This window comes from Capricornis sumatraensis, chromosome 21 (genome assembly GCF_032405125.1).
Source record: "Capricornis sumatraensis isolate serow.1 chromosome 21, serow.2, whole genome shotgun sequence".
NCBI lineage: Eukaryota > Metazoa > Chordata > Mammalia > Artiodactyla > Bovidae > Capricornis > Capricornis sumatraensis.
This window is the reverse complement of record NC_091089.1, coordinates 43,093,002-43,118,206: the sequence shown is the minus strand read 5'-3', so window position 1 is coordinate 43,118,206 and position 25,205 is coordinate 43,093,002. Positions and strand designations below refer to the sequence as shown.

At 45.5% G+C, this 25,205-nt stretch overlaps 1 protein-coding gene across 3 annotated transcripts in view; it reads right to left on the bottom strand.

Moving 5' to 3' along the window:
• Positions 1–5,440, bottom strand: part of PTPRM (protein tyrosine phosphatase receptor type M) — a 655,853-nt gene extending 650,413 nt beyond the window's left edge. Inside the window, exon 1 of one of the 3 annotated variants that reach the window (XM_068993577.1) lies at positions 5,178–5,440. In XM_068993577.1, the coding sequence (XP_068849678.1) occupies positions 5,178–5,250 (73 nt within the window). In that variant the 5' untranslated portion in view covers positions 5,251–5,440. The remainder of the gene's footprint in view (positions 1–5,177) is intronic. The other 2 variants (XM_068993579.1, XM_068993578.1) reach the window with 2 other exon arrangements.
• Positions 5,441–25,205: the final 19,765 nt, after the last annotated feature.

Below are 25,205 nucleotides of genomic sequence, written 5' to 3'. Positions count from 1 at the left end.
CATCCCAAGCACCTGGAGGGTTAGTTCTAGCATCTACTGCTGTCCCCATGCTTCCAGCCCCACCCTGGACTTTCAGATTTTTATCCCTCTAGGTGGGGCCAGGAGTCCACCTGTCTACCTGTTCCTGAGTGATGCTCAGGCTGTTCATCCAAGGATGACTCTTTTAGAATAATGTTTCTCAAAAGGTGGCCAGGATCACCTGCAGATGCTTTGGGGACCTGGACAAAAGAATCACCTCAGCCAGCCATAGAGACCAAGGTTGGGAAGGACCGCTCCTGGTGACCTTTGAGCACACTTGGTTTTGAGCAGCATGGGTATAAACGCAGCTCAGAGGAAGCACTGGCTCAACACTCCCAGGCCCAACCCCCCAGGCAACCTAAAGCCACCCAGGTGTAGGACGTCAGCCTGATCTTCCTGCACTTGATCCTCTCTGGATCCTTAACCTGCACACAATCCTAACAAGATCTGCACACCTGTGTTCCTACACGTGCGCACACACAACCCCCTACCCTCCTCGGCCCGTGTTCTCTTTCCCTCCCCATGTTTCCACCTCTTCATCAGATCCTGACCTTGCCAGCTGGCCCCTGGAAGGCAGGGAGCCACAGGCTATGGGGGTGATGACTAAAACTTTCCTACTTCCCACCTAACACCAGCCCTACCTACTGCTTTCCTCCACTGAGTTTTTTCAGAGCAACAGAGTGAAAGCAGTCTTTCTGATAAGACTAAATGCTAAACCACTGGAGTATTTCAGGAACTGGAGAAACAGCATCCTCTTACGATGGGAGGTCTATGTGATTGTGCATCTTCCTTAAACTTCTCACTGATGAGTTTGAAAAATATAAGTGATGCAACCTTTTCTTACTTACCAAAGAAGCCAATTAACAGGCTATAGTCCTAAAGATAAGAAGAAGCCTGAGAAAAGTTTGTGGGAAAGCTGGTTTTCAAAAAGACTCCTAGAATTACAAAGCACGGTAGACACTGCCTTAAGAAATGTTATACTGTTGAAAAAGTATGTAAGTACTTATTAAAATGCCTGTCCCCTAACTGAAAACTATGTCTTAGGATACTCAGGTTGGACACACTCATTCTAGAAAACTAAACCTAAAACAAAAACTGAGAGAAACACTACTTAACCCAAAACAGTGCCTCTACTGAAACAGAAACATGCAGCCGATCAGTTCCTAGAATGGACAATTGTTATGAAACTATAAAATTTTTAAATAAAGCTACCGACATCCATAAAATTGTCAGAGAAATATCTAAATTCAAAAATCAACTTTTCCCAAAACAAAAGGCTGTGTTTCATTCATACAGGGTTTTATATCATCTGAAGATATAATTCAGATTACTTGCTCATTAGGGAAAGTTCATTTAGAATTACTCAAATTATATACACACTTATCTATATATCAATATATGTAAGTAACTTTTCTACTGAAAATCTGTGAACCAACCCTTTGAAAACAGACTAAAACCTGTGATTTTGCAGATCAGAACAATTGATTAAGCTCAAGCAATACTTCGTCACATCCACATAACACTAAAAATGTAAAGTGATTTCTTGGTATATCTCTTTCATGCACAGTGATTTAAATTTGCAATCTTTTCATCACATCCATTATCAATCTCATTAAAGTAACATAAAAACGTAAAACGTCATAACTCTAGTTATCCAAAAAAGAAAAAATAAAACAAACTGCTTAACAAATCTATTCACACTCTCTGTAAAGGGTACTGTAAAATCTTATATTTTGAAATGATTTTCAACTTATAGAAAAATTGCAAAAATAGTACAAAGATTTCAAGTACATGTTTCTCCCACCTTCCCCTTGTGGGGACATCTGACTTAACTACTCAGAGTCCCAATTCTACTAATTCAACTACAGACTCCATTCAGATTTCAGCTGTTTCCCCCTTAACTGTCCTTAAAAGAGTATTTTAAAGAATACATTTCTTCAGGAAAGTTTCAAACTCACAAAATTATATTAAGGTTTAATCTGTTCTAAACACTGTAGTGGAAATCTGTTTGTATTTCTATTTCTGCAAACCAAGGCTGCTTACTAGAACTTATCACATCAATCTCATTATTATATAAAACCAAACACTTCCTTGATTAGTATATATTACCACCTGGCTTTTAAGAAAATGGGTCAAAGAAGAATGACTTGCCAGCTACTTGGCTTCTCTCACTATGGAAAAGACAATATTAAGCAGAAGCAAAAATGATTTCACTTTCTGCCTTGCTTCTTACTTGCATATATTTTTGCAGAAGTTCTTCTGAATGATCATACAGAGCCTAGATAGAAGGCAGAAACTGAGCCTCCAATATCTTGCTTAACAACTTAGAAATTGTAAACATGGAAAGTGACGTTTAAAATGAAAAGTTTAGAGTAAATAAGAGGCCTCCTGAACAACAACAAAAAAAACCTAATTCTTTTCTGTTTTCTTCTAATATGTTTAGTTCCCATATCTAGCATCTAAATTATGTGCCGTACCCTCCAGAAATGATTGATCAGCAATCACATCAATTGTGAATGCATTCCAAAAGACGGGAAACAGCCAAGTGTCTTGTGTACAAATCTTGGTTACAAAAAAAAAACCCTCTCCACTGATTACATAAAGCCTCCTGATTCAGTCCATTGGTTGCACTGAGGCTGAGAAAAATCTGTGGTGAAAATGTCAATTTCAAAAACTGGGATAATGCAAGCCAGTCTAATGTCTGATAGTCCTTCCTCTCCCTCCCTTGTGTCAGCCAGTTCATGTACAATTTGAATGTCTGCAAATGATCAGAATTCACATCAGTCATTTATTCAACAAACGTGAGTGTCTGCTGGGTCTAGGGCTCTGTGTAAGTGTTTTATGGGAACCAAGAAGAAAAAATAACTGACTTTGCCCTCAAGCCACTTACAATCTACTTTCTCTGTCTCTAAAAGGATCCCCATGTCAGGTGACCAGCAGCCAAATATTTCAATCTCCAGAAGACTCATAAAGAGAAGTAAGTGTCGGTATCACTCATAACATCAGAATTAACTTTCCCAACATAAAAAAAATTTCAAAAATGAAAAACTGACTTTTCCAAAGCATTAAGCACTTCCCACAGGTACTACCTAAAACCCAAAGTGGAGGGCAAAAGCATAATACACTGCAATTTATCTGATCCCTGCACACACAAAATTTGCCGACTTCAATTTTTTTTTAATTTCATCATTTCTAAGCATTCTCTGGGATACTGCCCTTCAGTTCTCCATACTAGGTTAACTCTCGCTTTCCAAATTAAAAAAAAAAAAAATGAAGGCACAGTTCAATTACTGGTAGGATAACAAACAAATAGAATGATGTACTTCCTCTGAAAGAAAAATCTGGATAAAATTTAGTAAAAGCAAAGTCTCTTTTGGTTTGACTATTAATTTACATAAGCATTAACAAGGACACAGGTCAGTACTACTTAGGCTGAAGTTCCTTTTAATGATGAGAAATTGATCATTTAAATAAGCTACATAAATATTTGTTCCCCACCTCCACCCCAATCCCTTACCCACTTCTTGAAAATCCATCCAAACGCTTTCTCACGCATCTTAACTTGAAACAAATCCCAGGCAGGGAGCTATGGATCTTAATAAAGAGAAAACCATCACTGAGGCCCTCATCCTTGGCTTCTAACACTAATGAGTTACAAGGCTCTAAAACTAGCGAGTCTACTCCATAACTCACCAGTAAAAAAGAACGCAGGCCAAAATCGGCATCATTTTTATAGCAGACAGCAGTGGATCGTTTTGTTAAGTCCTCTGGCGCACGTGCAATTACCACACAGTGAAGGGCATATTAAACTTCGGGAAAGGGTATTTCTGCATTGAAGATGACAGCACACAGCGAGCAGCCAACTCCACGCTGGGCTTCCTTGGAGTCCAACTGTGGTCAAGGGTCTCGGGGCTCAGCAACACGGGGCATGGCCTCTGCGCCTGCGTGTCCCCCAGGCTCCAGGAAGTAAAGATGTAAGTTTCCACCGGTCGGAAGGCCAGACGGAAAAGTCTCCAACGTTTTAAAATATGTGTTTTACCATCAGTGAAATTCTCCCTCATCAAATTAAAAAAAAGAAAAATTCAACTTACTCATTCCTCCCGAATAAACACAGAAACCTATTTTGGAGCCCAAGTTCAAGGCCAAATAACAGGCTTTTTATTAAAAGGAAAAAAAGCCAGTTCCACCATTCTACGTAGACCTTAATGAAACTGACACACACGCGAGAAAGTGTACAAGTGTGCAGGTGTGCAAGCGTTGGCTGTCCATCCACGTGTGTGCTGCAGGTAACACCAGGCGGGATTCTCGCCCCTCCTGACCCCCAACTCCCGGCCACGCGTCCTCCCACACGGAGCTCTCCGGGCTCCGACTGCAGGCTCGCAGCGGGCACCTCCCCGCACTCCCTTTCCTGCCCACCCCCGGCCGCGGGCCACGGGGCGGGGTGACCGCTGCCCCTAGCCGAGTGCTCCGGGGGCCAGAGGTGCGGAGGAAGAGCCCGGCGGGTCAGAGCCGCGGTTGACGGGACCCTGGGGCCCGATCCTCTTGCAGCCGGGCCGCCGATCACCCTGCTGGAACCTGCGAGGCCGCCGCCTCGGCTCTCCCTGGCAGCCTCCCGAATGCCAGTACGAGCGGAGGTCACGGCCTCGGAGGGCTGGGCGGAGGCGGGAGGGCCGAGAACTGGAGATCGCCGCCGCCGGGTCCACCGATCGCGCGGGCGCAGCGGGCACGGCGACCCGGCCCGGCAGCCGCTCGCGGCGAGAAGGACCGCGCAGCGCCCACGCCCGGCGGCCGGCGGCTGCAGCTCCCAACTTCAGGCAAAGTTTTCTGCTGTTGCTCCCGGAGCCGACCGGGGACTCCGAGTGGCGCCGTCCTCGCGGACACGCGCCCAGGCCGCGGAGGGGCGGGGGCGGAGATGAGAGCCTGACTCCCGGGCCAGCCCCCGGGGCTCCTCCGCTCGGCCGGCCCGAGCGTTAGGTGCCCACCCTCCCCGTCAGCCCCGCTCCCGCGCCGGGGACTGGAAGACGCGGTGCTCATCCCGCTGTGACCCCTGCCCGGCCTCGCCGTCCGCCGCTCGGGCTCTCCCACCCCGGAGCTGCCGGTGTCCAGAGCCCCCCTCCGGCCCGCGCGCCCCAGGCCCCTGCAAGCGAGGCCCCGCTTACCTGAAAACGAGTCCCCCGCCACAGTTAGCAAAAGTCCGGTCAAAGTGACCAGGCAAGTCCCAAGTCGGCTCATGGTGCCGAGTGCGCCCCTGGCCGCTCCCCGGCGGCGCTGGGTGGGCGCGAGGGCGGAGGGTGGCCAGGAGCTGTGCCTCCAAGGCGGCGCGAAGAGGGTGAACAGCCAAAACCAGAATCAGACGCTCCGAGTGCCAACAGTTGCAGAAGTCCCAACTCCGGCGGCTCTCGGGGCCGGGGGGCGAGGGGCCAGGGTCCCCCTGCCCTGTCGCCGGCCCCGCTCGAAGCTGGCGCGGCTGCGAAAGGGAGCGGAGGGCGCGCCCGCGGAGCCAAAATCCGCCCTCCGTGCCGGCGGCTGCGCTGGCTTGGTTCTTCTTCCTGGGCTCGAGACCCGAGCCTCCGGCGCCGCGGTGCCCGGGGCCGGGGCCGGGGCCGAGGCCGCGCGCGTCCCGCCCGCCGCCTCTGCGCGGGCAGCCGAGCCAGCCCCCGGGCGGCGGCGCGCCGATGGCCGAGCCCGCGCCGGCTGCGCGCGGGGCTCCTGCTCCCCGACTGACTGGCGGGGCCCCGCAGGCCGGCTGAAGGGAGCGCCCACGTCACGGCCGCCCGGCCGCCGCGGCCCGCTAGAGGGCGTGAGCGCCCGGCCCCGCCGGCCCGCACTCGGTGCTCGGCGGCCGCGGCGCCTCCGGGGGAGCCGAGCGGGGGGCGGCCGCGGGGACGGCGTCACCGCGCCGGGAGCGGCGGCCGGGCGGTGCCACTCGCTCCCTCCCGCCCGCTCCCTCCCCGGCCCCGGTTTCGCGGCAGGGTTCCGGGAGGGTGACCGCTCCGGGGCCGCGCCTGGACCAGAAGTTTGTCCCGGGTCACGGGCCGCCGGGAGTTGGCGAGCGGGGCAGGAGAAACGGCGGCTCCGATCCCGGCGCCGGACGGCAGGGTCGGCGGGCAGGGCCGGCGGGGCCGGGAGTCGCCGGGACGGCGCTTCCCGGCGGCTGCGGGCCGGGCGAGCCGGCAGATCCGGGGCGCTGCGAAGAGTTGCCTGTTCTCCGCGACTCGAAGTTGGCAGGCGCCCGGGCGGAGAGCGGCGGCCGCGGGCACCGAGAGCCCGCAGCGGCCGCGCGGGACACACGCGCCCCGGAGCCCGGCACCCACCGAGCGGGACGCACCGGGCCGCTTCATGTTGTCCCCGCCGACCCGGGGTCGGGGGGTGGGGGACCCCGAGCGAGCCGCCGGCCGTGGGCGGGAGGCGGTGGTCACACCGAAATGAGGGGTCGGACCTACGGAACCTGTGATTTCTGTATCTGGTGCAAAGTGTTGGGAAACGCCGGAGGAGGAGGCGTGGGGAGTGAATCGAATGATGTCTGGAAATATATAATTTACCGTTTGGGGTCTGGAATGCCTATTTGATTAAGTGGATAAAAAAGCTTCTAATGCTTCAGTAAAGAGGTTCACTTTGTAAGATTGCAAAAAAGAAAGGGAGGGGGGGACGGGGGGTAGAACTATTTCTGTTTTCCTCTGAATAGACACAGGGAGCCAGCACCGAGCGTCTGTAGACGCCAGACCTATATGAACACAATAGAAGGCCTGTGTAGAGGTTCAATTAGAAACCAAGTAACTACAGGTGAGAAGCACATGTTCCAGCAAGAGGACACACCCCTCAGTCAGGTGTACCCGGGGCTACCCCGAGCCGGTCCTCACAAAGGCCCAAAAGGTGAGTTGATCCCACGCTCACCTTGACCCTGAGGTCTCCAGTGGACCCTAGAACCAACAAACAGGGATATGTCATAGCTGTCACGTGCCCAGGGCCAACTGATGGACTGGACTTTTGCCTGTTGTGCCCCAGCCAACAGCCCCTCTTTCTTGTGGAATTCCACTTATTATATCCTATATAATAATATTATATATTATATGTTACACAATTCCACTTATTATATTCCACTTATTTATCAGAAGTGCCTTTTCAGGGGCTCTGTATTAATCATTTACTTCTTAAGGACATTACATCACCCAACCTCTTCTTGCAAATCTGTACTTGTTGAGACTTATCTTATCTCGATTGCAAAATAGCATTTGAAGTTTGGAGAAGCAGGCAAGTCACATACCTCTGAGGATCAGCAGTGAGAGTCTGTCCCCAGGGCTTTCCCTGGCACCCAGGTCCTGCCTGCACTGTGATGGAGCCCAAATTTGCTTTTTTTAAAAAATGCTTATGGTGCTTTCCAATGGAGTTGTCACGTTAATAAATGTGAAATGGACCCAGATAAGGAGGGAGACATCAATCTAGTCATTTTCTTTCCGAGTAATTTCTTTGAGTGAAGATGTTAATATTAGGATAGGATATCATTTGCACAGTAGTATGTGAACTTGTCCGAAGATCTCTGAAGGCATGTATCTCCCAGGCACTGTTCTCTGTGCAGGAGGCTGTCTTAACTCTGGGCTGCCCCAGGAACAGGCCTGAAGGTAAGGATTTAAGTGTAAGTGGTCTTAGGTTCTGTTGAGAAAGTAATCCCAGGAAACAGTACAAAAAGTAAGACAGAGGGGAAAATCAGCAAAAGTCAGTGTAGAGAATGAGCAGGTTACCACTGTGGGCCCCTAGGACTCACTCCCTTGGTGACTTCCAGGAGAAAACATGGAGCACGCCACCCTGGGGCAAGGATGTGTTAGGTGCCTGGGGGGGATGGGGGCATGGGAGGCAGGTACACAGAGAGGGGTCCCCGCAGCAGTGGAGAGAAAAGCCCTGAAGGGCCTCCCAGTCCTGCTGCCCTGGTAACCTGAAAGTGCCATGTCCCTTCCCCTGGTTACTTAAAACTCAGCGGGAGGCCCAGTGAATTTTTATTATCTCTGATCTCCAAATATTTCACAGTGTTAAGCCGACTCTGCCCTTATTAGCCTTCAATCCACATTGCAAACAGTGATGGGGTTTTTGCCAGCAGCTCAATCCCTGGCCATTCTAACTGCTACTGATTATTCGCTCCCTCTTCCAGATAACTGGCCAAAGCAGCACTGAGCCCAGATGGAAGACCTGTATCAGAAGGAATGGACTTGACTTCCTCTAAGGAAGGATGCTGTAGGAGTCCTACCAGTGGGATATTTCCTGTCACTTGTTTTTTTTTTTCCCTCTAAGCAGAGAAGATTTTTTTTTTTAATCCAATCACATGACACTCCTGTCTCTCTGGGAACAGCAGTGATATTTGCAGAATGGCTGGTCAGAGTTAGGGGTGCTGTAAAGCCAGCCCCTATCATATATCTAAAGATTTCGAGGGGCTTTCCCGGTGGTCCAATGGCTAAGACTCTGGGCTTCCACTGCAGGGGGCCAGGGTTCAATCCCTGGTCAGGGAACTAGATCTCACATATGACAACTAAAGATTCGAGTTCGCGGCTAAGAGTCAGTGCAGCCAAATAAATATGAAAAAAGAAGGCCTCTGGTTTTCATATGTTTAAAGTTAGCAAAGTATCAAAGACAACTGAATATATCACTGTATGTATCTAGATTTCCTGTTGATCGTTGGCTATATGGATCAGTAATAAAGACATACATAATTCATGCATTATTATTTCATAAATATAATTTTCCCTTTATTTTAGTAAAATCATTCAAATGTTGTCATCATGGAGATTATATAATTTGTGTTCTGGTGACAGCAATGATCGGAAGCTATGTTGTTCTGTGTGGAAGGTTTCTAGCCACATTTCACCTGGTTTTGTTCCTTAGTGGTTCTTGCAAGTCCTCAGTAGCCACATGTGGACAACAGAGATACAGAATGTTTCATCATCACAGAAAGCTCTCTGGGAAAACACTGAGAAAGGATTCGTGTACTCAAATTCTGCAAACTTGAGGATATATTTTCGTCAAAAATGTTACCTCAGATTCTTGAAATCTGAAAATTAAAAATCTTCCCTATAGTTGTGGGGAGATTCCTTTTCTTTTTAAAAATATTTTATTTATTTGTCTGCACCGGGTCTTCTCTGTGGTACTCAGGATCTTCCACCTTCGTTGGGGCCAGAGGGATTTTTAATTGCAGAATGTGGGATCTCGTTCCCCGACCAGGGATGGAATCCAGGCCCCCTGCCCTGGGAGCACAGAGTCTCAGCCACTGGACCACCAGGGAAGTCCATACCTTTGGTTTTGACTCAAATCCCGATGCAGAACTTCAATAGGTTTGGCCGGATCCTGGCAAAAATTCCGTTGTCCAGGACTGAGGTCTGAGTAGTCACATTCCTCTCCATCCAACTTAGATTTCAAATTATACTGCTCCACAAAGAAGAGCTACTGGACAGCCAGGGAAGTCCCAAGATTTTGATTTTTAATTGATTTGACTTTTCCTTTAAGGAAGTGGCTCTGCGGTGACATCACCTACACACTGAGGTGTGTCCATCTGCCGTGGCAGTGGCAGTCCACCCTGGAAGTCTTGACAGTGCCTTTCCCTTCCAAGACCAGGGATCAAAAGCCAAGGGGAAGCATTTCTCTGGAGCCTGAGCAAAGCTGGTTTTGAGCTTTGATCTTTAGGGGGATGCTTTATGGTCTCTCAACACTGAGCATCAGGTCCCTAGTGACAAAGATGACCACGGGCCCCATGATATGTTTGTTTTTTGATACTCAGGACCCTGTAAGGTCCAGGCCCAGGGCAGGAGCCCACACTGCCCATCATATGTACTGCCGTGGTGTTTTGGGCATCAGTAAGCCTATGATGCTTGTCCAACCCCAGGAAAGTCAAAATGTAAATTAAAAAAGAACACTGATCTGACCACAACCCATTCCTACCTATCCTCAATGTTAGACTGAATTTTGAGGTTAGCCACAGGCAGAATGGCTTCTTAGTTGGCCCTAGTGGTAAAGAACTTGCCTGCCAATACAGGAGACATAAGAGATGCAGGTTTGACCCCTGGGTCGGAAAGATTCCCTTGGAGGAAGGGCATGGCAACCCACTCCAGTATCCTTGCCTAGAAAATCCCATGGACAGAGGAGACCGGTGGGCCACACTCCATGGGGTCACAAAGATTGGCACACAACAGAAGTGACTTAGCTTGCATGCACAGGCAAAAACTTCCTGATCCACTAGAGGTATAGCACCTGCTGAAAAGCCATAGACAAAAAGATCATTTAAATACCTCCCAGGGTGGCTTAATTGGAGCTAACATGACCCAGCAGAAAAGGAAACGATTGTCGCTGTTTTTGTTACTCACAGTTTTTTCTCTAGGCTCTGTTGCAATCGTTAAATCTCATTTTTAGAGACACATTGAGATCATGGAAGCATATTTTGAGATAATAAATGGAAAATATAAATAAGCCCCCTTGCAGAGGTTTCATATGATGTATTATCTTTCATTGATCAAAGATAGTGTTGTGGTTGAGAAAATGAAGAACAAAAGGAAGGAAGGAGGCATGATAGAAGGAAGAAAAGGAGAAGGAGGAAAGAGAGGGAGTTAGAGACAGAGCTGGCTTAGAATTTGGAGTCCAACTTAATTGAGTCCCAACTGTATGATTTAAATTCGCTTCCGTTTCCTGTAGAAATGGTATTACACGTGGAGGCTCTGTGTGCGTCAGTGGCACTGAACAAACTTCTCTGGTGAAGCAAAGCCCTAAGTGTGCAGAGTGCATCACAGTTTCTGCCCCGCGCACCCCTGGGCCCCACCTGTCTCTACCTGGAGAAGCCTTGAGCAGTGAGATAGCAGGGGGAGCATGGACCCAGTGATAAGCAGATCTCTGCCCGGTGCACGCACTCACCGTCAGAGTCTGCTTAGTCTCAGACGTGATGGGAGCAAATAGAATTTTTCGCCCAGGACTTCACAGCTTCACTCACCTTGTGAATATGTGTACATGAAACCGGGGAGAAGGGGATGGAAATGAAAACCACATCATTAGCGGTTCACGGGGGCCAGAAGAAACCAGGGCATTTAAACTCACCAGTGAAGCCCAGTTCACACCTGCACAGAAGAAAGGATGGAGCAGGTGCCCTCTTTTGAAGTTGCTCAGATCCTGCCTGAGGCCAGAACCTGTCACCAGAAAAAAGCAAGGCTCCTCCAAGCAGAGTTCAAAGCCACTTGCATATAAAGGCTTAAACCACTAAGGACGAATCTTTAGGTGCCCCAGGAATTCCTTCTCTAGGCCTAATTAAAAGGCGAGAGGTAATAGGTTTGAGGAGCTTCCCTGGTGGCTCAGTGGTAAAGAATCCACCTGCCAATGCAGGAATCAGGTTTGATCCCTGGGTCGAGAAGATCCCCAGGAAGAGGGCATGGCTACCCACTCCAGTATTCTTGCCTGGGAAATCCCATGGACAGAGGAGCCTGGCAGGCTACAGTACGTGGGGTCGCAAAGGGTCGGACACCACTGAAGTGAATAAGCATGAAGGCACATGCCATTTAGATGGGATGACCTTCAGCTGGGTTTCCTTTCTGTCTTTTCTCTTCTTTTTCTTCTTCCAAGCTCTTCTTTTGGGCACATTGAGTTTATAACAGCTGCCAGACCCAACACAAGGCCACATCCAAGGAAACCATGAGATTTATCCTGGCAGTCCTTTCTCGTGTGCTACTCTGAAAAATGAGAATGATAATTTCTGCTCCATCTACCCTATTGCATTGTAAGAGTGTCAACAACATTGTCGGTGAGAGTTCTTTACAAACAGTCCCCCAGTGACTAACCTTTCAGTTTACTATGTAACTCTTGTATTTCATCTTGCTAGCTGGACTAGATGCTCACAATTTGCAAATAGGTCATTATTTTTATAAAAATATGTTTCTGTGGAGCTTTTTCCTCTTGCCGAGTTTAGGTAAAATGATTAGGTAGATTGATATTCTCAAAAAGTTCCCTGCTTAGTCGTGGAGTCCCCGCATCGTAATGTCAAGATGCTAGAAAACATGGTTTTAAGGCCATGTCCAAGCTTGTATGCAGCTTCTGGGGTCTTCCCTGCACTGCACGGGCTGGACTCTGGGGCCAGTGCACAGGGAGGGTGCCTGTGCGGAAATAGACCATGCTGTCCCCTTTCCTTCTACCTCTGCCTCCGGTCGTTGTTGTTCAGCTGCTCAGTCATGTCTGACTCTTTGCGACCCCATGGACTGCATCACACTAGGTTCCCATGTCCTTCACCATCTCCCGGAGCTTGCTCAAACTCATGTCCATTGAGTTGGTGATGCCATCCAAGCATCTCATCCTTGTCGCCCCCTTCTCCTCTGCCTCCTGGACCAGGGGCAACAACCACCCACACAAAAGCACCCCCTTGACCAGAATGGCCTATGCGCCCTGCCCCCGGGGAGGGAGAGCCGTGTTCGAAACAGGTAACAGCCTCCTACATACACATCAGCCGTAATTTGCAAGCTGCTTCATCGAATATGGAAAAAAGACAAAGGAAGAAACATTTGATTTATGAGGATTTTATCAGAATCCACTGGCAGTCACTGTGCAGTCACCCTCTGCGTCTTCTGTTTAAGTCCCCAATGAGTCCAGGGAGAAGACGCTTTGCGCAGGCGCTTCTCAGGAAGTCTGGGGGCTCGGCCCAGTCGGAAGGTGTGAGGGGGCACCCCATTGTCTGACTCACAGTTCAAAGGCACCAGCTCTCCACACAGCAGCCCCTCTCCATGTGGGGGTTCATTAAAGGAGACAGTGACTGTCTTTGGGTTCCTCTTTTTTTTCCCCAAAGGCTTTGAACTAACGTTTTATATCACTTCTCATGCCTTTGTACCAGACAACTGTTTTTCTCAGAGCACAGTTTGGAGGTTATGCGGTTTTTCCAAAACTCAGGGTGGAAACCATGGTATCCAGTGACATTCCCATGGATTCTCACTTCCTTCTTATTTCACTTTCTTAAAAATATCCTTTGAAGTCACTGGGTACCTTCCTTCAAGCTCTGCTTGACTAATACTATTAAGAAACATGATACTGCCAATGTCAGAGTCCTCTCTCGGATTAAATTATGGCAACAATGGTGGGCAGGGGTCTGTGATCTGTAATAAGGCCAGGTTTTCACTAGACTATGAAGAAAAAGAAAAAAAAAAACATTTCATTACTAACATCAAAGAAAAAATCGTCTTTACTTTCTCCTCATCTTTAATATTTAAAAGTTTCCAAATGTTGCACTTTGAATTGAAGATTCCAGTCATTACTGTGAGGAGGAGATGAGCCATAGAGGAAAACGTTTGAATTTATCTCGCTATGTTTGGGGATCTCACTATATTTGCAGACGTCTTTCTATGAGCACAGCATATTGCTAGGGGACTGAAACTCTAAAGGACATGTTTGATTTCTATGCCCGTTTGAGAGATGAGGAAACTGAGGCTTAAAGACAGACTGACTTAGATCTAATAAAGATATTGTGATGTATTAATAACTAGGCCATAGCTAGTCATATCTGGTAGATCTGTGGTTGTTAAACAGATATCCCAGAGTGTCCTTTCTTAATCACCCTGCTATATTTTCTTTTGTAAAAACTTATTTTATTGAAGTATAGTTGATTTTCAGTGTTGTGTTAGTATCCAGTTACAGCAAAGTGCCTCAGTTTTATATACATATATATATATATATACACAGGGAGAAGGCAATGGCACCCCACTCCAGTATTCTTGCCTGGAAAACCCCATGGACGGAGGAGCCTGGTAGGCTGCAGTCCATGGGGTTGCTAAGAGTCGGACACGACTAAGCATCTTCACTTTCACTTTTCACTTTCCTGCATTGGAGAAGGAAATGGCAAGCCACTCCAGTGTTCTTGCCTGGAGAATTCCAGGGACGGGGGAGCCTGGTGGGCTGCCGTCTATGGGGTCGCACAGAGTCAGACACGACTGAAGCAACTTAGCAGCAGCAGTAGCATATATACACAGACACATATGTTAATATATTCTTTTTTCATTCTCCTCCATTATGGTTTATCCCAGGATATTAGTTCCTGTGCCATACAGTAGCACCTTCTTGTTTAATCATTCTATGTTTAATAGTTTGCATTTGTCTGCTCAGTCAGTAAGTCATGTCTGACTCTTTACAATCCTATGGACTGTGGGCCTCCAGGCTCTTCTGTCCATAGGATTTCCCAGGCAAGAATACTGGAGTGGGTTGCCATTTCCTTCTCCAGAGGATCTTCCTGACCCAGGGGTTGAACCCGTGGCTCCTGCCAGATTTCCTGCATTGCAGGCAGATTCTTAACCACTGAGCCACCTGGGAAGCCGTGCTCATCCCAAACTCCCTCATCCATCCCTCCCTCATCACCCCTTCCCCTTGGCAACCACCATCTGTTCTCAATGTTTGTGAGTCTGTTTCTGTTTCATAGATATTTGTGCCATATTTTCGATTCCACATGTAAGTGATACCTGTGGTATGTGTCTTTCCACTCTGCTGTATTTTCTGTCTTCGCCTTTGATTCATTATCTAGCATAAATTCTTCAAATAGTTGTCTCACTTGCCCTCTGGCACATACTGTGCCGACATTTGTTGATATGATCATCTGAAAATTCCCATCTAAACTTTATTCATCCTTTAAGGATGGATAGGTTAGGGTTGCAAACATCTGTGAGTAACAGAAAACCCGGCCAGCACTGGCATGCTTGACCACGTAGCCCGTGGTCAAAGGGTGGGAGGCAGGAGCCCACTGCCTGTGTTTAAAGTCCAGCTTTTTCCACTGACTGAATGAATCATTTGGGTGAATTGTTCAACCCTTCCATGCCTCAACCTCCTCATCTAAACACTGGGATGACAAAGGTAGTTACTTTTTAAAGTTCCTATGAGGATTAACTATGAGTTCAAGTTTAATTATGAATTAAACTGCTCAGAACATCTTAAAATAGAAAAGTTGCCATTCTGTTTCTCTCCTGGAGGTGACCAGCCCAGATGGGGCAGCCCCATCACCATACCATCCAGGGCTTATGTTTCTCCTGTCTTACTGGTCTTACTGCTCATCCTCAGTCTCACAAAATGTGAGTGCTTCCTTCTGCCCTCCAGGTAGGGAGGAAGAGAAATGGCAAGGGGCAAGATGACTTCTTCTTGGGGCATTCTGACTTTTACATGGGAAGAGAAGGTCCCCAAAAGGACTGTCTCCAACAGCTTGTCAGCAAAAATTACGTCCTACAGCCATGCCTTGCTCCCACGGTGCTGGGGAGTTCAGTGGCGTGTTTCCCTACCTCTCCAATGGAGGAAGACAGGGGAATGGTGGCTGGGAATGGTTATTGGGTGAATTGATCTCAGTTGTTGCTGTTTTTCAGTCACGCAGTCCTGTTCAGCTCTTTGCAACCCTGGGGACTGCAGTGCGCCAGGCTCCCCTGTCCTGCACTGTCTCCTGGACTTTGCTTGAATTCACGTCCACTAAATCGGTGATGCTATCTAACCATCTCATCTTCTACTGCCCCCTTCTCCTTTTATCTTCAATCTTTCCTAGCATCGGGGTCTTTTCCAATGAGTTGGCTCTTCCCATCAGGTGGCCAAAATATTGGAGCTTCAGCTTCAGCATCAGTCCCTCCACTCAATATTCAGGGTTGATTTCCTTTAGGATTGACTATTTTGATCTCCTTGCTGTCCAAAGGACTCTCAAGGGTTATTCCCAGCAAGCTCCTTCACCACAGCAAGGCTGTGATCCATGAAGGAGGAGCTATCCCTGGGGACACCCAGAAGACCCAGCTCACCTCCCACCTGCTTGTCCTCTCTCATTACCAACTTATCAAACGTGACTTACTATTGTGTTGGACCTAATTTATGGTTCTCTCTGCCTGTAAACGTACATCTTCATGTTGGTTTTTTCTCATCCTTCAGTTTGCAGTGAGTCCCTTCTCCTGGGGAAGGAATTCTCTAGTGAATGAATCCAGGTCTCACCTCTTATCCCTTTTTTTTGTACTCTGTGTATTTCCTTCATGATGCTTAATTCAAAGGGCAGGGTATGAGGGATGATTTTTTAAAAAATATTCTTAACAAGCAGAGTTTTTTCCCTTCCGGTGGTACCCAATTATGTCCTCTGTTATGAGGGTAGGATGCGGTACCCTTGGGAGGGAGGAGGTTGTACTTGAGAGTCCAAGTTAAAGAGAACAGAAGGCAGAGAGCCACCCTCTTCCTGCCACAGTGAAAGACTGGAAGAAAAAAGTGCATGAGAGCAGAACCAAGAGGCTGGACATCATGGCAGAGTTGCCCAACAACAGTGGGTCAATGGCCCAGTTTCAGAGGATGGTCTAAGAAGATGGCATGCCTCTTGTTGAAATCCCAAATCCAGCACACCCCTAATCCCACCAGGTCAGCCAGCATCACTCAGTAGCTACCCAGGAAAGTAGCTGGATTGTGTTCAATGAATGAATTATTTTGAGTGACATACTGTGACAGAATGTGAGTATCCCTTATTTCGGTAAGATCTGAGACCCAGACCTCACTGCTATGATATGATGTCTTACTCCATCAAAAGAAATGACTTCTCCAGGGTGGAGACCGCCTCTTTCCTGTTTGTATCTTCTCTAGGGCCCCCTGCCAAGGGACTCCATGGCTATTTGTTAATTGATTAAATAGAGGCTAAAGATAAACATGACAGAATTAGGATGAAACAAAGGACGATAAATCCCAAGGTTTCTAATATATTTCTTCCAAATGGGCCGTACAGCTCCACAGAGAAGAGAGATGCTTGTAGATGGTGATTGCAGATGCTGTGTGCTGCCTTCTGTGTTTCTGTGCTCCTTTAATATAGAAGAATAGCCATGAGAGTAATAAGATTCCCAGAGGACATCCAAGATAAGAACATCAGTATTTAACCTTAAGAAACAGGGCTTTGTGCTGAGATAATGGCTTGTGTCATACGCGTCCGTACCAGGGAATCTAATTCGGTCTCTTGAAATCTTGATTAAATTTCTGGGTTTCATTCTGTCTCCCTAACCATAGGTTTACCTGGAATTTTTTTTTTTTTTTAGCCATTTGCTTGATAGAAACTGAGGTCTTTTATCCCTGCCTAATACGCTCATTTTTTCCAAATTATGTAGACATTCAAGCAGCTTCCAGAATCAGCTCTCATGCTCTCCTTGTCATCTGTTCTGTTCAAATAGCTCCATCAGGCCCCCAGGCCCCCAGAAGCACTGCGTTTCCACCTCCACCCCTGGCTGGCATGTGGCCTCCAGCACAGGAACCTCCGTGATGTTCAGTTTACAGAAGTAAAAGGACTCACAGTACCTTCCCTAACTGACTTACAAATGTATCAGGAGGATGAAAGGAGATGTATGTAAAACCCTTTGTACAGCGTAAAGTGGTACACAGATGAAATGATTATATCTTATAAATAGTATCATGAGCCTGTCTTTATCCCCCTGTTACAGGAAAAAATACTGAAGGCAGAAAGACCCATAAATTCATCACCACTTTGGGTTAAAATTAGTGTATTGAACCCACCCATGCACCTTTGCCTCCTCCTGAAAGCCCAAATAATGGTAATCATGTGGTGACAACATGCAGAATCTAAATTGGACTTCTGTTGTATTCTCACCATCAGTTTATTTTTTAGCAGTTTAATGGGCACATTTTAGCGTCTTCCGTTTTGTATGGAATTAGATCCTCCCCTTCAAACGCTGTAATTAGCATCACTTAAAATAAGACTTGAGAATAAAATATGGAAATCTTTTTTAAAAGGGATAAGATTGGGGAAAAGAAGTAAATCACAAGGACGATAAATGGGAGGGGTGCAAGGGCAACAAAATTTTGAAAATGGAAAAGCAGAAGGAAGAATGACAATCTACCCAGTAGAACAAGGACAAACAAACACTACGGCGGCATTTAAGAAATTCGAGAAGGACCTGAAGTCCCAAAGGATTTAGGAAGCAGGGGTCTAGGTGGGCTGCAAGCAGATGGATTGGTTAAAAGTTTGCTCAACTGTAGTAACAACCCTCTCAATCAAACCATCCTTTGTCTGTTCACCCAGGTGATGGCCTCTCGTCGGTTCTGGAGGAAGCCTGGAGGGTCAGGCTCAGGCAAGGTGGTGACAGGAGGTGACACTGCCTGAGGGCATCCAGCACCACTGAGGTTGGGAGTCCCAGGCTGAAAATGGAGTTTAAGGAACAGTGTAAATTATGAATTTTGAAACACCGAAACCATTTTTCCCCACTCAGCTCCTAGGACACTTGATGACCAGGCTTTTACCCTCCAGAGGGAATACTCTTCTCTGAACAATCTGACCAGCCCAGGAGACACGCCCTAGAATCTGACATTGAAATTGTCCAGTGAAATCAGCCAGGGGCTCAACCGACTTTGACAAGCCTCACCCACAAGCTTGGAACTTCCTCTCAACATCCTAATAACCCCATTGTTTCTCTTTTATCTGTTTAGAGCTCTACTGAGGTATAACTTAACGATCATAAGATAAAACCCCAGTTTTAAAAATGAGTAGAAAACACCAGCAAATAGGGGAAAACCTCGACTAAGAAACCCATTAATAATAATGAGAAAAATAACCCAGGTATGGGACAGAGACATGAAATCTACAAAAAAAAAAAAAAAATCTATCATGACTTCCACGGTAATCTGGTGGTTAAGACTCCATGCTCTCAAGGCAAGGGGCACAGGTTTGATCCCTGGTCGGAACGATCCCACATGCTTTGGTCTGATGTAGCTGAGAAAAAAAAAAATTCTATGAATAACATCCCTGGGGCAATGAGATAGCACTTCTTTTAAGTAAGAACAGGATGCTGTAGAGAAAGAATATCTAGAGAATAAAAATGAACTCTGAGAAATAAAAAATATAATAGCAGAAATGAAAGATTCAGTAGAAAGGATGAAAAATAAAACTGATTAATTTATTCATTAAAGTAAAACAAATTTCATTTCCATTAAAGTAGAACAAAAAGACAAGGAGATGAGAGATAGGGGAAAAGATGAGAAAATCAGAAGATTAGGCCAGGAATAGTTATTTTCCAGAAAATGAAGCTCTAAAGGAAAAGAAAAACAGTAGGAAAGAAATAATCAGGAAATAAACCAAGAAAATTTCCCAGGAAAGAAGGTCCTCCAGATTGAAAGTATTCTTTGAGTGTACAGCATAATCGAGGAAAATTTATCCAAACCACAGCATATTACTGTGAAATTTCAGAACAATGGGATCAAGAAAATACCCCCACAAGCTTCCAGACAGGAAGAAATGGCTTCAGAAAAGGGACCACTGAAGCAGAATGACTTCAGCTTCTCAGTAGCACTCAGGAGGCTGGAAAGCAACAGAGCAGAGCTGTCAACATTCCGAAAGCGAATTATTTCCTATTTGGAATTGCATTCTCTGCCATACTGCAGTAAACTATGAGGTCGAAAGAAAAACATACTTGAGTATGCAAAGCTTCAGAAAAAATTAACTCCTTCTGAGGAAACTGCCAACAGATAAGCAAACCAATAATTTAAAAAGCATAGAATCGAGGAACAAGAGAAGCAACAGACAAAGACAGACTTCTCAGGATTTAAGCATCAGGAGATCACAAGAGAACATCTGTGTAGAAGATCCAGAGAAGGATGCGCAAAGTCAAGAGTCCAAGAGGAATGTCTGCAAGAAGATGAAATTAATAAAATACTGCTGTTGTTCTGTCGCCAGCTCATGTCCAACACTTTGCTACCCCATGGACTGCAGCACACCAGGCTTTTCTGTGCTTCACCATCTTTAAACATACTGGGAGGAGATTTAGAGATTTGTAGGTAGAGTTTGGAATGAATTGGTAATATAAATTAGATAAATAGAAAATTAAGCCAGCAAAAAAAACAAGTCTTATTAGTTGAGGTTGATACAAAGATAAATTAGAATTTCCCCAATGCAAGAGACTCAGGAGATTTGGGTTCAGTCCCTGGGTTGGGAAGACTGCCTGGAGGAAGGCATGGCAACCCACTCCAGTGTTTTTGCCTGGAGAATCCCATGGACAGAGGAGCCTGCTAGGCTATAGTCCACGGGTCGAAAATGGTTGGACACGACTGAAGCAGCTGAGTACTCATGCACAAAGACAAGTTAGATAAATTCAGTATTTAACTTAATCAGATTAGATAGCTTTAGAGTTTCTTAAACTCAGATAATCAAAGTTACCTCAAGTTTAAGGAACTAAAATTCATAGTTGTACTTTTAAGAAAATGAACATAATTTTAAAAAGCAAGCTGCCAAAAAGAGAGATCAAGTTAGTGTTATATTTTTATCCTTTTTAATTTTACATTTCCAGTTGCCCAATTTAAATTTTCTTACTTAACTACCTTGGCATATGTCTAAAATATGCTTTTTTTTAACCCCCTTGAAATTTCCTCTTATGTTTACTACTACATGTATAAATATTAAATGTAGTTCGTTTATGCACATTTTCTTCTTTGTGCCTTAGAACTGAATTGCAGATGTCCTATGAAGGGATACATGTATGATTACAGAAAATTATTCTATTGAAAATAACAGTCGTTTTTATAATGATGTAAATCGGAGAAAGCAAAAGAGTTTGAGGTTGGAAAAACAGATGTATTCACTAAAAAACTACTGTGAGCACATGGTGAACTAGATTTTAGCAAGATTCAAATAATGCAATCAGTGGGAATTTGACTGGTCCATGGAGTTGTCAAAGGCGTGGGGGATGTAAATGTAATAGCTGGAAATTTGTTGTGGACACGAGGCTATTAAGCTTGTCTACGCTGCATTCACTATGGTAGTAAAAACTATTATTAAATAACTGATTTTATAGCAACTGTTAAAATTATTTGGCCGAAGTATAAATTAAAGTTCATGACGGATGCAAATGTATGCCTTAAAATGTATAATACTAATTTAGGTTCCTTTCCCATTTTAAAATAACCACCCAGACAGAAAGAACAGTGAGTACCAAAATAAGAGTAAATTAATAAGGCTGCCAGGAAGGTTTCACAAAAGTCTGAAATACTCAATGTGACTTTTATTTTCAAACACAGAATCCCACAGTTATAGGAGATCTCGTGTCCCTGGCTGAGTGCACACAATCAGCAATGGGGTGACACGTGTGAAATTCTGAGAAACTGTTATGGGTGCAAATGATGGGTCTGGTTCCCCAGGGGCTCCTGTATCACAGGCAGATGTGCAGAGAGTGGGGTACCTCCCACACGTCTGGAGAGGCAAAATCATAACTGATTAGCCCACAGGCGTCGGTTCATCTTTTTAGCCTTTGTTTCTGCCTACATCATTCCTTCCCTAGCAGTCCCTGAAATAAAACGTCAATTTATAAAAGACAGAATTCCGGAGCAAAAGAAAGGGCTTGTTGAGCGTCACAGGCAATGCATCAGGGAAAATTTTTAGGAATGAGATTCCCAGGTCCTCCCTGTAATTACAGCCCCTGAGGCTGAAGGTGGGGGTGGGGCATTTCCCAAAGCTCCTGATGTGGTTGAACTTGGGGGCTAAGCTGAGTTGAGAGCAGCAGTTTACTCCTGTGTCACCCAACTCTGATATCTAGCAAAGGATAAACACATAATATATGTTTGAGGACGGGTCAACTTTAAGCAATACTTTAAAAGATATGTACAATTTGAAAAGAAAACATTCTCAAGCATATAAAATATGTTGGAAGCTGCTCTGGGATCTAAAATCTGTGTTTTAAAAATTAATCTGTCTTCAGGACTTCCCCGACAGTCCAGTGGTTAAGACTTCATGCTTCCAATACAGTGGGTGCGGGTTCCATCCCTCATCGGGGAGCTAGGATCCCACAGGTTGCATGGCATGGCCAAAAGAAAAAAAAATTAATCTGTCTGATCATCACTTGGAGAGGTCTGTAAGAAGATAAATTACTGAAGTCTCCTTCTTAACTACCGAGTCTAAATTTCTCAGAATAGAGCCTGGGACTTTGTATCATTTAAAATGTTAAAGACACATCCTTAAGACTTAGGAATTTTAATTTTGCTCACTAAGCGTCCTTGCAATACTTCCTCAGGTCACATGGTCTCCTGTCATTGATCACCTGGCTCCTGTCCTTTGGACCAAAACAAGTTTACCTGGTTCTTACTGCAAGTATAGCAACTGCTTTGGGTTGAGGGTCCTGGTTGTCTCCCTGGTTCTGGACTTTGTTGGTCACCAGACAACCAAGATTCAGTGAACTCTTCTGGCAACTTGAAAACATTTTTGGCTCATGTTGATCTAGCTGTTAACCAAAAATAACTTTTTTTCCCATTAAAGTGCAGCTAAGCCATAGTTCCCGCATCTTGAGTTTGTAAACTTGAATGTGAACCTAATATAGAAGCCATTTAACTTTGGTTTCATTAGATTTAGATCCAGCTTGAGGGGATTCATTTTAGATTCTATCACTCAGTATATTCATCTCTGTCTGTTCCAGCTCATGTCATACTTGAATTTGACAAACATGTCATTCTGGCCTGATTGAAGTTACTAATAAACACATCAGATGAAAGACAGCCTTTGGCAAATATTTCAAAGACCTCCCTCTGGATAAACATGGGTCATCACTCCCTTCAATCTAATTTTCACCTGGCCATACACCCAACAGGTATTCAGCTGTTCAGCCCAGATTTTTCCACCTTGTTAGTAGAAACACTATAAAACACTTTTATGAAAGCCACCTTCTTGAAATTAGATCTTGAAATCTACTTTGTTTCATAGCCTCACATTTCTGTATCTGTGACATGTATTTCACTTTATACGCTTAGAATATTTTATACCAAATATTTTAATTGTTGACAGATCATTGCCCATTTTTCAACTTAGCTCTTTTCTCTTACTTTCTCTTCATAGGAGAACTTTACCAGTGTGAACTTTCTTATGATTCTTTTTTGTAAGCTTTTCCATCAATATACACTGTCTCTTCTCACAGCAAGCCGCTAGCAGGTCCAAAGGTTATGGTGTCTGGCAGAAATTCGCCAAGGAACCACATTTCAATTGCTTCAGCACATTTCAATTAGGAAACCTTTGAAGTGAGAAAGGAAAAGAAATAGAGTGAGAGTCAGGTGAAGTGGAAAGAAAAACAGCACAGAAGGAGGGGATAAGAAACATCCCTGGACAATGGAAAAAGCAAAACAGAAGCTACCAAGAGTTCTCAGAAACAACTTGATTCTACCTTTGATCATAAAATGCACACAAGGGTATTCCAAAGCATCAGCTTCGAGTAGAAAATTTCCAATCCCCTAGATTATGAAATGGGACCAATCTGAGATACTATTTCAGAAGATGTATCCTAATAGTGGAGACAAAATTTATATTGGTCTATTTGTAGACCAAAAAAAAAAAAAATCTGTGTTAAGCAAAAAGAGAGTTTAAAGGCTAAAAGAACTTGTAGTCCAGAGGCTGGCCTTGCCTGGGGCCTGGCTGAATCCTGAAGGAATGTCAGCAGATCTTGTCTCTCTGTTCTGCTCCACTTCTTCCTGCTATTCCCTTCTCAGGCGAGAAGTCTACAGGCTCACCCATCGGAAGCCTAAGTCCAGAATGGAAAAGACACGTTTCCTCTCTTTAACTCTGCCCGCATGTAGCAGGCTGAGTAATGGTCACTCGAAGATGAAAGGTCCTCAACCCCTCGGACCAGTATGTGTCATCTTATAAGGTCTTTGAAGATACGAGTAAGTTAAGAACCTGGACGTGGGAGATCATCCTAGCTGGTCTAGGTGGACCTCAAATGCAATAGCAAGTGTCCTTACAAGAGGAAGCAGAGGAAGACAGCACACACAGAGAAGAAGAGGCCGTGTGACCACGGCAGGGGTTGGATGGGGGAGGTGGGAGCTGATGCAGCCAGGAGTCCAGCAATGCTGGTAGCCACTCGAGGGACTGCGGCCCTGCTGACACTTGGATTGTGGCTCAGGGAAATAGGTCTCAGACTCCAGCCTCATGGACTAAGAGAGAGCACGTGTCTGTTTTCAACCACCAGGTTTGTGTTCATTGGTTACAGCGGGCGCAGGAAGCTAATATGTCAGATAAAGCGGTGTACTCTGGTTAGCCTACCCTAAGTCACATGACCAGCTCTGAACCAATCACTGAGCACGGACAAGTCAATCAGGTTGTTCTTCTCATCCTTGGAGCATGGGCAGAGCCTTTCAAGGGCTAATGTACTCCAAGCGCAAGAAGAGGAGGTTTTTCCCAAAGGGAAAGACGACTGGAAAAGGATGAGGGTTGGGAGGGAGGAGGCAAATGACAGCAGATATCTGCTTCCTGTTTGAAGGGAGAAGGCAGAAGTGAGTACGAAGTTAACACACACAATGTTAATAATGCACATAAGACTTCAAACATCAGTGCCCTGGAACTCGCTCTACGGCTCTGACGACAGCATCTTCCCAGGGACATACTGAGATGCACAGATACCACTCGCTCAGAGCAGCTTTGTTTTTAATCCCAGTCACTTGGACTCAACAGACATGAATTTGAGCAAGCTTCAGGAGATAGTGAAGGACAGGGAAGCCTGGTGAGCTGCAGTTCATGGGGTCACAAAGAGTCAGACACAACTGAGCGACTGAACAATAACAACTGGACTTTCTCCAGCCCTAACCTTTCTCCGTTTAGAAAAGCTGGACATAAAGATCACACGTATTATTCCAAACAGGTATGAATTATGATATAATGTTAGGATAATATTTTGTATTTATTTTAAATGTTCTTTCTGATAAAATATTGTATTAACAATGTTTGCCACAGTAAGAGCTTGTGCCAGAGTCTATGACGTGTGTCCACATGACTTTCTACACCACTTCTTGCGTAATAACTGCCCAGCCTTTGCAGACTGTGTCAGGAATGGCTCTGCCTCTTATGAACTCAGGGACCTGGGCTAAGTCAGTTGCACTTTCCTAATGTCAGTTTCTCCACACATAAAAGGAGGATACATCATTTTACAGGATTTGTTTTGAAGATTATCTGAAAAATAGGTGTGAAAGCATCTAACAGATGCTAGTAATGTTGTGTTATCAATCTGTAATCAATAAGCACAAGTTAGATTTTATTCCTACAATTCGACTTCTTTTTATCCACACCAAAGCCCTTTCAGTGACTCATCTCCACTTCAAAAGGTCAGCCATTAAAAAGAATGAAATAATGCCACTTGCAGCAACATGGATGGACCTGAAGATAGTCATACTGAGTTAAGCAAGTCAGACAGAGAAAGAGAAATCTTGTATATCCCTCATATGCAGAATATAAAGAG